Source organism: Ornithodoros turicata, chromosome 1, assembly GCF_037126465.1.
Source record: "Ornithodoros turicata isolate Travis chromosome 1, ASM3712646v1, whole genome shotgun sequence".
Lineage (NCBI taxonomy): Eukaryota > Metazoa > Arthropoda > Arachnida > Ixodida > Argasidae > Ornithodoros > Ornithodoros turicata.
This window is the reverse complement of record NC_088201.1, coordinates 188,940,115-188,950,341: the sequence shown is the minus strand read 5'-3', so window position 1 is coordinate 188,950,341 and position 10,227 is coordinate 188,940,115. Positions and strand designations below refer to the sequence as shown.

At 46.0% G+C, this 10,227-nt stretch overlaps 1 protein-coding gene across 1 annotated transcript; it reads left to right on the top strand.

Annotated features, from left to right (window-relative positions):
* Positions 1-3,748: 3,748 nt before the first annotated feature.
* On the top strand, positions 3,749-4,823 carry LOC135392052 (uncharacterized). Its single transcript, XM_064622690.1, is given in 2 exon segments — positions 3,749-4,402; positions 4,404-4,823. Coding segments are annotated over 2 exon segments (1,074 nt in total).
* Positions 4,824-10,227: the final 5,404 nt, after the last annotated feature.

Here is a 10,227-nt window from a genome sequence, read left to right as displayed (position 1 = left end):
GGAAGTCCTTGCTGGCATTAAAGCCAACATTGGCACCAGTGACAAGGCCCGCCTCGTGCTGGGAATGTTGCCGAAGGATGTGAGAACCACTGTCAAGGCAGCTTGCCATACATTTTGCAACCACATCCTGAACAAGTGGAAAGATACCACAAGCAGGAACCTATCGGGCACTGCAGAAATGCCATCCCAGTTGGAAATGTGGCGAAAGGCTGCCGTGTTAGACAAGGCCTTCACAGCATCTATGACGAGGGGCTTTGATTCCTACAAAGAACTGTTTTGCCTGGTAACAGATTGTGGCGATCAGCTCAAGTCTGAGTTTGAACAATATATGCTGGAAGACCCTCCGACAAATGATGACTTCGTAGTGCTCAACTATTGGAAGTCTGCATCATCTAGGTATCCAACCCTTGCATCTGCAGCTCTGTCGTTACTTTGCATCCCAAATGGAAGCTGTGATGTGGAACGAAGCTTCAGCAGGATGCGGTACATGCAGACGCCACAAAGAACTGTGATGGATGACGAACATCTGAAGGCCCAGCTGATATTACTGGTCAACAGCTGCTGAATACCTTATCAGTGGTTTTGTTATCACTATAAGTTGCAAAAAGTTAATGTGCAATAGTGGACTTGCAGTGGAGCATCATTACTGTAAAGGATTTTGTCTTTCACAACTTTTTGCATACTGCATTGAGCCTTTCATTTGTAACCACCCACACAACAGCAGCATTACAAAAATTTGTAATAAATAAAGAGTCTTGCACGCAGCTGTTTGGGTGTTACCCATTTACTCTGACATTTTTTAGTTTTGGCAATTTGTAAAGATAATGTTTTTGTTGTTGTTTTTTTCACCCGAAAAGTACCCGAATAAACATATTTCGCCCGATTTCACCATGTTTCCTTGTTCACAAAAAAAAAAACGATTTCCCCCCCCCGAATTTTGACAAAAATAAAACCCGAGAAAGTCCGACCCTAAGCATGGATCACACACGTGTCTAGATCCTGATCACAGCACAGTGTGAAAATTTGTTTTCAAGGAAGGCGCGCTGACAGTTTTCAGTGGAAATGAGTAGAGTGAAGCCTGTACTACAGCACTGCACAGTTGTATTCTTAGACCCAGGTCCGGCCAAGCCCAGTTTCTGTTTGATGTGCCCTCCCTGGCATGGCCCAATTAATTCACACCTGGCCCCGGCTTGGCCCAAGCCAGAATTATTTCTAAATTTCCAGGCCCAAGCGACATTACCGAGACCAGGCTGCCCATGGGGCAGCCTTTGATTAGATGGTACACCCTATCGTATAAGGTGAAGTGTGTCTGGTTGAGATAAAATCGAAGGAGAATCATTATCTCCTCTACGGTGAGGGAAGTGTGGGCTGAAAGGGAGTTGTCTTTTAATTAGCCGTGATTCCGCCACTGTCGTCGTCAGCTTCCTGGGGACGTTTGTTGGAACACGGGGCATAGTTTTGACTTCAACAATGCAGTGACCTTGGCACACGAACAATGGTAGGGACCCAGAAAGCTTCTGGAGTCTTGGCAAGTGCGCATTAGCCCTTCAACCTGTAACAAAAACCGTGGCTCCCTTCATGAACTGTACTCCCGTCTCCTTAAATAGCGACTGTTTTTTGACTCTCGCATTCAGTCTGGCACTGATAACGTCTGTCGTATGACTGACGAAACGTCTTATTAAACACTTGTTAGTTGTTACGTTGAGTCGGCGCTTTTCTTTATTTTGTAAGTAATGTGTTTTCTGAGAGGTCGGAACTACCATTAACACAGCGGCTGGAGTCGCGTTGCCAAACAAATTCAAAACTGAAACCCAAATGAACGAGGTATTTCCTCCTTGCAGTTATTATATTCATTCTGCTGTGTTAGTATACAGGTAATCTTTTTTGGCAGTTGTAGGCTTCCTCGTACACGATTTTTGTCGTCCAGCAACCTGAAGTATTGATTTTGGGCTGTGAAAATAATGGCCAGTCCATGAGCAGGATGTAACATGTTGTATATGATGAGTGAACATAGAGAGTACAGTATGCTATCGTAACGGCCTGCTTGCACAAAGCTTTTTGAGTGCAACAGCACATCATATGCACTTGGAATAGGTTTTCTCAGCCGTAGCACAGAAAATATATTCACGAGACAATCCTGGCTCAACATACCAGTGAGGACTTATTCGAAATTTTGTCCGTTCAAGAGTTTGGTTCTTAGCCGCAAAACAACAGTGGTCGAAACTAGACGACCTGCCTGTGATGGTTTCCAGAGCGCAGTAGCTCCCATATTCATTAGACGGAAAGTTGTGCACCCAACTTGGAGGGCTTCAAGTGCTTCCTTGTGTATTGTTGCATGAAAGTGGCTTAAAGCAACCATTGGGTGGCAAGATGACGCCGTGGTGTACCACCTGCAGACAAGGTCGAAAAACCATGCTGTCATTTTTGCTTCATGGGCAAAACTCCCTGCTCTATCAAATAACGGATTGCAGGAGGAGCCTCACGGAACATCTGCACAGCAATGCTCACTTTCATTTTACTGAAGTGTCCGCTGCTGATGTGGATGTCTCAGAGCCTATTCTGAGGTAATTGCAACTGTCATATGAAAGAACTGCTGCAACGTCACTTATGGTAACAGTTGCCCCAGGAGTGTTATGATCCTTTGCTGTCCCTTCTCCTAGAGCAAATGTTTCCTCATGAAGCAGTTGACTAGGAATGTTCTTCAGAACATGTGTGGATCAGCCCTCAAGAGAAGTTGCCTGCCTTCAAGATGTGGGTGTACAATTGAGCAGACAGTTTCTGAATATCTGTGGCTCCAAAATCCGAGCCAGCGCCACACTGCATGGTTAGCTGCGCCTACGTCGCTTGTCACGACTAGTACTCTCAAGGATATGCTAAAGCACAGTTCAATCAACTGGAAGACAAGATCTTTCAACATGCTTGCGTCGAGTGACCATCCAGTGAAGTGATAAGCAATCACTTGCTTCCGCCCTGAATTCAACCCACCAATCATAAATATGAGGGCATGGTTGATCACATCCACATTTGATTCTGGCAGAGCACCACAGGTCCGAGATACAGCGAAAATGTTCTGAACTCCGTTGCTTTCCAACGGTCCAGTTCCTCTACCCCTCTAGGCTTGCGTTGGAAGAAGGAAGGGAAGTTTTTGGCACACGCCCTGAGGTGGTTGCTGAGCAAGGCATGCTGACTTGCACTTAGGCAGTGTGGACGGATTCCTTGAACCCAGATGACAAGAAGCTTACGCATGACACCTAAACAAACAAGATGCATATAGTCTGCTGGGAATAGTTCAATGATGTCGCAATCCAGTGACAAAAAAGGCGATTCTCCTGTGTGATGTTCCGGCTGGTCTTGATTGCGAAAGGATAGGTTGTCACGTTTCGGTGCGTTCAGTTCCGGGAAAGTTACTCTTCTGTTGTTGTACACTCCTTTCTGCGTACACTTCTCACAAGCATAGTAACCGGTATGACTTAAGGTCCGTTCGATTAGGGCTGCACTGCTTGAACCAGTTCTCGGCAGTGTGGGGGTGTTCTGAGCCCGTGCAGGCTCAGTGCAACACCAGCGCCGCCAGAAAACGAATGTCGAAGTGTCAATGTCGTGCAGGCCTGTGTGCGGGTGGTACGGGTCATAAGTGAGGCCCAGTTTACGTTTAGTTGTTTGTCTTTTCTGGCGTGATTGTTGCAGAGAGGCTTCTGTTTGTGGACTGAAGCAAGAAGCCATGAACACCTCGGCAATTGTTCAAGCCACTATGGAGCTAGCGGACTCCGACAGCGAAGAGTACGACGAGCTAGTGACGATGATGGCGGTAAGCCTCGTAAGAAAGGACAGGAATCGGATACCGAAGTACTATGAGACTGTCGTGGGTCGCTACTTCGGCTTGGAATGCAAGCGACTTTTTTGACTCTCTAGAGATACGTTTTAATCGCTTGTCGCTCACTTTCGTGCGTCGTCTTATTTTCCCGACGGCCCTGGATGACGACCGCAAATCAGGGCCGAGAAAACCTGCCTCATTCTTCTAAGTTACATCGGCAGCCAATGCAGCATGTACTCTGTTGCCGACCGTTTTGACGTTTCGGAATCATCGGTGCACATGTGCGTGTACAGAGTGCACAACTTTTTGCAAAGCATCAGCGCAGGTGTCATCTGTTTGCCCGACCAACAAGAATGGATTAAGGCTGGCTTTCTGGCAAACAGTATGGGCAAAGGGCCACGGAAAACTGTAGGATGTGTGGACGGATGTCATATTGAAATTAACAAGCCGGCAGAGTCCCCACAGTCATACTACAATCGTAAGAAGTGGCCCTCACTCCTTCTACAAGGTGTGTGCGACGACAGAAAGCAATTTATTGACGTTTTCATTGGGTTCCTGGGTTCGGCACATGATGCCAGAGTGCTTCGTGAAAAGCCCACTCTTTGAAAATGCTCCAGCAAAATGCAGCAATGGCTACCTCTTAGGTGACTCAGCATACCCACTCCAGCCGTGGCTGCTGACACCGTATCGTGACAATGAAGGTAGCTTCCCCACCTGGAAGAAGCGGTTTAACAAGTGCCATTCACAGCAGTGAGTGGCCGTAGAGAACACGTATGGCCTGTTGAAGCAACGCTTCAGGACGTTGTATCTTGTTGACGCTGCTAGCATAAAGCAGTGCTGTTTGACCATCATGGGCGCATGTGTTTTGCGCAACATCTGTAATCAGGAACATGACTTTTTGATGAACAAGAAGTGTCCACACACGAAGAAGTTGGAAATGACGAGGAAACCAACATCCAAGTTGAAGTATTGTGAGAGCCTGCACAAGTCAATAGCACAGAACCAGTGCTAGAATATAAAGGAGACCCAAATCCTAACTCTGACATTTCAGTCAATGTTTCTGTTCTACGGGGTGTCTCAGTTAAATCCACGGGCTTGAAATACAAAGAGAGCACCAAAAGAAAAAACAAGCAGTACTTTTTGCTACTTTAGTAAGAAGCAGGTACTACGTCACAAGTAGAGCCCGTTTCTTACTCAAGTAACAAAAAGTGGCACTCATTTTTTTCTTTTATCGCTTTCGTTGCATTTCAAGCCCGTGGATTTCACCGAGACACCCTGTATACAGGGTATCCCAGTAAAAGTGGACCAGCGCGCTTCACAAACACAGCGACAAAACAAAACTGGAGGCTATATTTACGATACTTGAGTAAGAAACAGGTTGTACTAATTATGTAGCACCTGTTACTTACTCAAGTAGCATAAAGGTAGCCTCCAGTTTTCTTTCGTCGCTCACTTTGTCAAGCGCGCTGGTCTGCTTTCGCTGGGACACACTGTATGTTCTGTGCCTTTCGGCTTTTGTAACATCCAATAATTGCTTTTTGCACTGTAAATCCTGTTGTTATTAACTCTGTTTCGATATGTACATAACCTACATGAATAAGCTCTAGGGTAATTGTGTGTGTTCTTTTCGATGGCTGAGACAAGGCGTTCCAGCAGCATTTTCCTGTCAAAGCGTTCTGCTCGGTCCCTCTGATCTTTTTCAAACGCTTGCAGAAGGGCGTCAAAAGGTGTTCTGTCTCTTCGTCGCCTCCTCTTACAACTTCCTCCGTCATTTCCTTCTAGAGGAGCTTTACGTGGTGTCTCTGGTTCCGGTGGCGGGGTGCCGGAGCTTTCTTCGGTGTCTGTGGGATTGCTGGAATTGGAGTGGACTGTGAGCTTTGAAACCTCAACACAGCATCAATAGACCGTTTTTGGGTTAAACACGATTTTTCCCTGAATTTGCACCCCGAATTGTCGGGTCTGCTTAGGGTTAAACCCGATTTCTACTCATAAAACTGCATCTAAGCTAGGCCTCTCAAGGCAGTGCCTCCACAGCTGCGGAACTCTATGCCATCCTTTTCTTTCTACAACACATTGCTGATTTTACACCCCGGGAATGGGCAGTCTTTACAGACTCCAAATCTGCACTTCAAGCAATTGAAAATTCCGGCATACGAGGCCCATCCGCACCCCTAGTCACAGACGTGTTAATGGCTTACCACACTATCTACGCCGCAGGCCACAGGCTAGTTCTCCAGTGGGTTCCAGCCCATTGTGGTGTCGTGGGGAATGAGCAGGCCGACCGCGCCGCAGAAGCAGCACTCTCGTATCGGAAACGGACCCGTATTTTCTGCTGAGAGGAGACCGCCGTTCAATTCTGCAACGCCTAGTGACACCCCTGGCTTCCCGCCAACGGACAACTGACATTCTTCCCCCCTCTATGTTGAACAGAGTTGATCCCACGCTCACTTTCCGCATGCCACGAAACGCCTCTCGTCAAGATGCTGCATTAATCCACCGAATGCGCCTCGATGTGGCCTTTACAGCTCAGTGGCGTTACCGCTTGAGACAAGTTGACTCTCCCACCTGCTGCCGCTGTGGTGCTCTTGAGGATCTGGAGCATATTCTTCTTCATTGCCCTCACTACGAACCTTCCCGAACCACACTCTCAGAGTCTCTTCGTCAGCTGGGCTCTCGCCCTTTCTCCCTATCGAAATTGCTTGGTCCCTGGCCCAATCCAGCCCAGCAACGCTCTGCGCTCAAAGCTCTTCTGACATTCCTGGACACCATCGGATTTCGATCGTTATTGTGAAGGGGCTCGTTATTTTATTCCCCCCATTCCATCCAGCATCGGGGTAGAGTATCGCCTGTGGCGATGAAACTCCCCATTCTCCAAGGTCGCAAATAAAGTTGTTGTTGTTCAAGGCAGTGACATTTTAATTTTTCACAAAATACACGGTTGACCTCTACTGCTGACACGGTGGATAAACACTAAAACGGAACGTTTATTCTGCAATAGGAGATATGCGAAATAGCGCCATCTGTCGAGTGCGCCGCTCCCGACCGCCATGGCTAAGGCGGATCTCTCACGAGCTGCAGCGCGGCTTGAGGGGATTCCGCTAAAGAGGAATCCACGGCCGCAATTTTTGAAGCACGGCTTCTCGGTGGAGTACAGAACATTTCGGCGGAATGTACGAATGACAAACTGTTCAGAACTCTAGTCTCAGCAGCAGAAATAGTCCTACAGTTTTGCGATCGATTCCATTTTCAGCCAGATCTCACACGGCATTTATCATCGACGTTCGGCATTTGCATTTACTTTGTTTTCTGCAATACTTCACTTTTTAGTTTTAGCTGATATTGTGATGGTAAGATTAAATGCGATACTGGTCTTATAAAAGGGAATATTTTGATGCAGGAGTTTTTCATACCATTTGCCGCACCGTGCCGGGCAAATTCTTTCTTAATGTTTTGAGATTGTGGTAACCACGCCACGGTTGTAGTGCTGCTGCATTTGGTAGTTGTGATATATAATTAGACGGTATAGTACTAAGTTAAGTTTCAGATTTAGATGCTGGAAGGTATCTGGTTCTATCATTGCTGCTTGCTCTCCTTAAGCCACGACTTGACCCGTTTGTCGAGCATGTGACTTCATGACCAACATTTATTTGTTATTTAATAAATCAATATTTGATCGACATAAATGCCATGATTCTGAACCTGTAATAAGAGTGGTTTTATCCTACGTAGTTCAACTACAACAAGTGATCTTCCTTAACACACACACAAACACAGATAAGATTTAAAAGCAAATATTCATAGATAATGTCCTATTCTCGCGTTCTGGCCTATTTAGTGGCTTGACTAATTTCTTTTCTTACTTTCCCTTGTGCACGAGAAACTGGAACACAGTAGAGAACACATGTAGAGACCGCAAATTATTGTGCACATGCTTATTTGGAGTTAGGATGTACGTCAAGAGAGCGCACTAGGTACATATGCAAAACAATATTCCAATCTATCACATTTGACAATTCACCTGCGGGTTATGATATAATTCACCATAAGTTCAGTGATTTTACAAAAAGAGTCAAATCAGGATCACTCATGTAACATTATTTGTCTGCATCTCAGGTTCTGCATCATTGGTGCATAAACGAGCGGCAAATGTCCGATTCTAAAGTGACTGCATACTCGTATTAATTCTGAATGATCGAGAATGTTAAGCTTTACTCGTTAAGCCTTAGTCTGGTCCGATAGTAGCCTCAACTACAGGATACTATTTCAGGTTTTTTCTTCATGTCATTTTCTTCCTAGTGCTCAGTTCATTCCTAGTGCACAGCGATTCATGAATACGCACCCTTTTGTCGTTTTATTCCTCTCTGCTACAGTTTCGCGCAGCAGTGCGGTGACACCTTCATCATTACTAAATAACATTGTGTTTTGTTCTTCAGAGTTTCGACGTACGCAGTCCTTTTCACGACAAAAAGTTGTGGTAATCAGACGATTCTTTACTAAGCAGAACGAAAAGCTTGCATTGTCGTTTACACTATGCTGCTGCCTTGCTGCACAACAAACTTTTACTAACGCAGTGGTACATGAGGCGCTTACACATAGGATGACAACAGAAGCCCTTTTTAGCTGCCACTATTCAGTCAAACTTACTCAGGGGCAACGCAAACCGTGTACACGGAACAGCGGGGCCATGCTTTCCAAGCATCGCCTCGACGAAAATGGCGCGAGCGCGTTTCCGCTAACGGGCAAGAGAGGGCGCTTCATTTCGCATATCTCCTATAAAGCCCAATTTCTCACTAAATTCGCTCTGATGGTAATAATTCAGCTGATATTTGCATGAATTTTTGACATTAAGTTATTGACCAGTTTTTTTACCTCCAATTTAAAAAAAAACAGCCCCTACTGATTTGCCCCTACTGAGATAGTGTGGCACTTACCGGAATCCACCCTTTTTTCCAACTAGCTCTTTGAGTTCCTTGTAGTTTCCTATCAGAAACCGGGTCTTTGGTGCTGTCCACAGCTCTGATTCTGTTGCTCCATGGGAAGACCCTTGCTCTTCACTACTTGGAGGTGCAGCTGCAGCCTGCACAGGTATCGTCGGGGTGGACATGTACGCAGCCTGCTTAGTGCCCGTGAAAAGGACACAGAGGACGGTCCCATCTACAGTTAGGAATGCAGAAAACGCAGTGGATATAGGGTCACAACCGATGTTGGGAATTTAAATCCGGATTTAGCTCCATCCAAAGGCGTGTGGATTTGATCTGGGATTTGTTTAAAAACAACAGCAACAGGATTTGAATTTGGATTGAAACATGTTTTGACAGGGGATTTACATTTTGATTGAATCACGTTCTCAACGGAGGTGGCTGTGAATTCCTTCAACCTCCTCCATAGAAAGGCTTCAATTTTGAAGCCAGCGAAATTCCAAATTGCAAAGTTAGCAGTCAGTCAGGTCTGAAGCTGATATTAACTACGTTCTTACGCGGGCACACACATTTAGATGAATGAAATGTTTGGAGAGATTGCATTTGGAGAGAATGACTGAACTGTGCACCATACAGTCGTTGTAACTTTAAATATCTGTTCGCGTTACAGTTGTTGTAACTCTAGTTACCGTTGTTAGGAAAACACTAAACATGCAACTGACACTGGCAGCCACGTGTGTGACATACATGGCCAAACAGCACAATGCACAGCAAGCCACGTATCCAGTGAATTGCGGTCTTCCGTCTACGGCAAAACAAAAAGCTTTTCACAAACACGTATTTGTCGATATTCGCGTACTAACTGTGCATTGTGCTGTATTGCGATGTCTTCCCCGTCAACGTACCTGGTGCTTTGTAGGCATAATAGTTGTTCCCGTTGTGCAGAAGGGAGCCATCGCTGTTAATAACTGGCGTGAGCGAAGTTTCCACGCCATTCAGGTTAACGACAATACTTTGCGAACAGTTGTCCGCCGCCATTTTCCAACTGCTGCACCTGCTGCACTACCTCTCGAGAAAGTGCAACAGTTCGCTGCACCAGAGGTGAACTAGGCCTGCACTTTTTCTAAACGAACGCGAAAGTGCAGGGGGCGCCTGGGTGCACTGGCGAAACGAACGGGCGAGTGCAGCACCACCATGAGCTGGTTCAGGCAGTGCAAGTGAATTAACGGACCTTTAATTTGCTTCAAAAACCTCCTGGCTGGAGCATCACATATTATCGCTGTCAAATGCACGGTTATGTGAGCACCCTTGTGAGGGAAGCCCTCTTGAAGCAGCAGAGAGAGTTCATAGAGAAATGGGCGTACAAAATTGTTCACGTTCTTAGGCTTTCCAGTGCCGCAGTATAGGCTTACGATGAACGGGTCATCATTCTCAGAATCAGTTACCCTGCACAATATGGGCCCGAAGCATTTACTGGATCCTTTGAATAATGGCAAA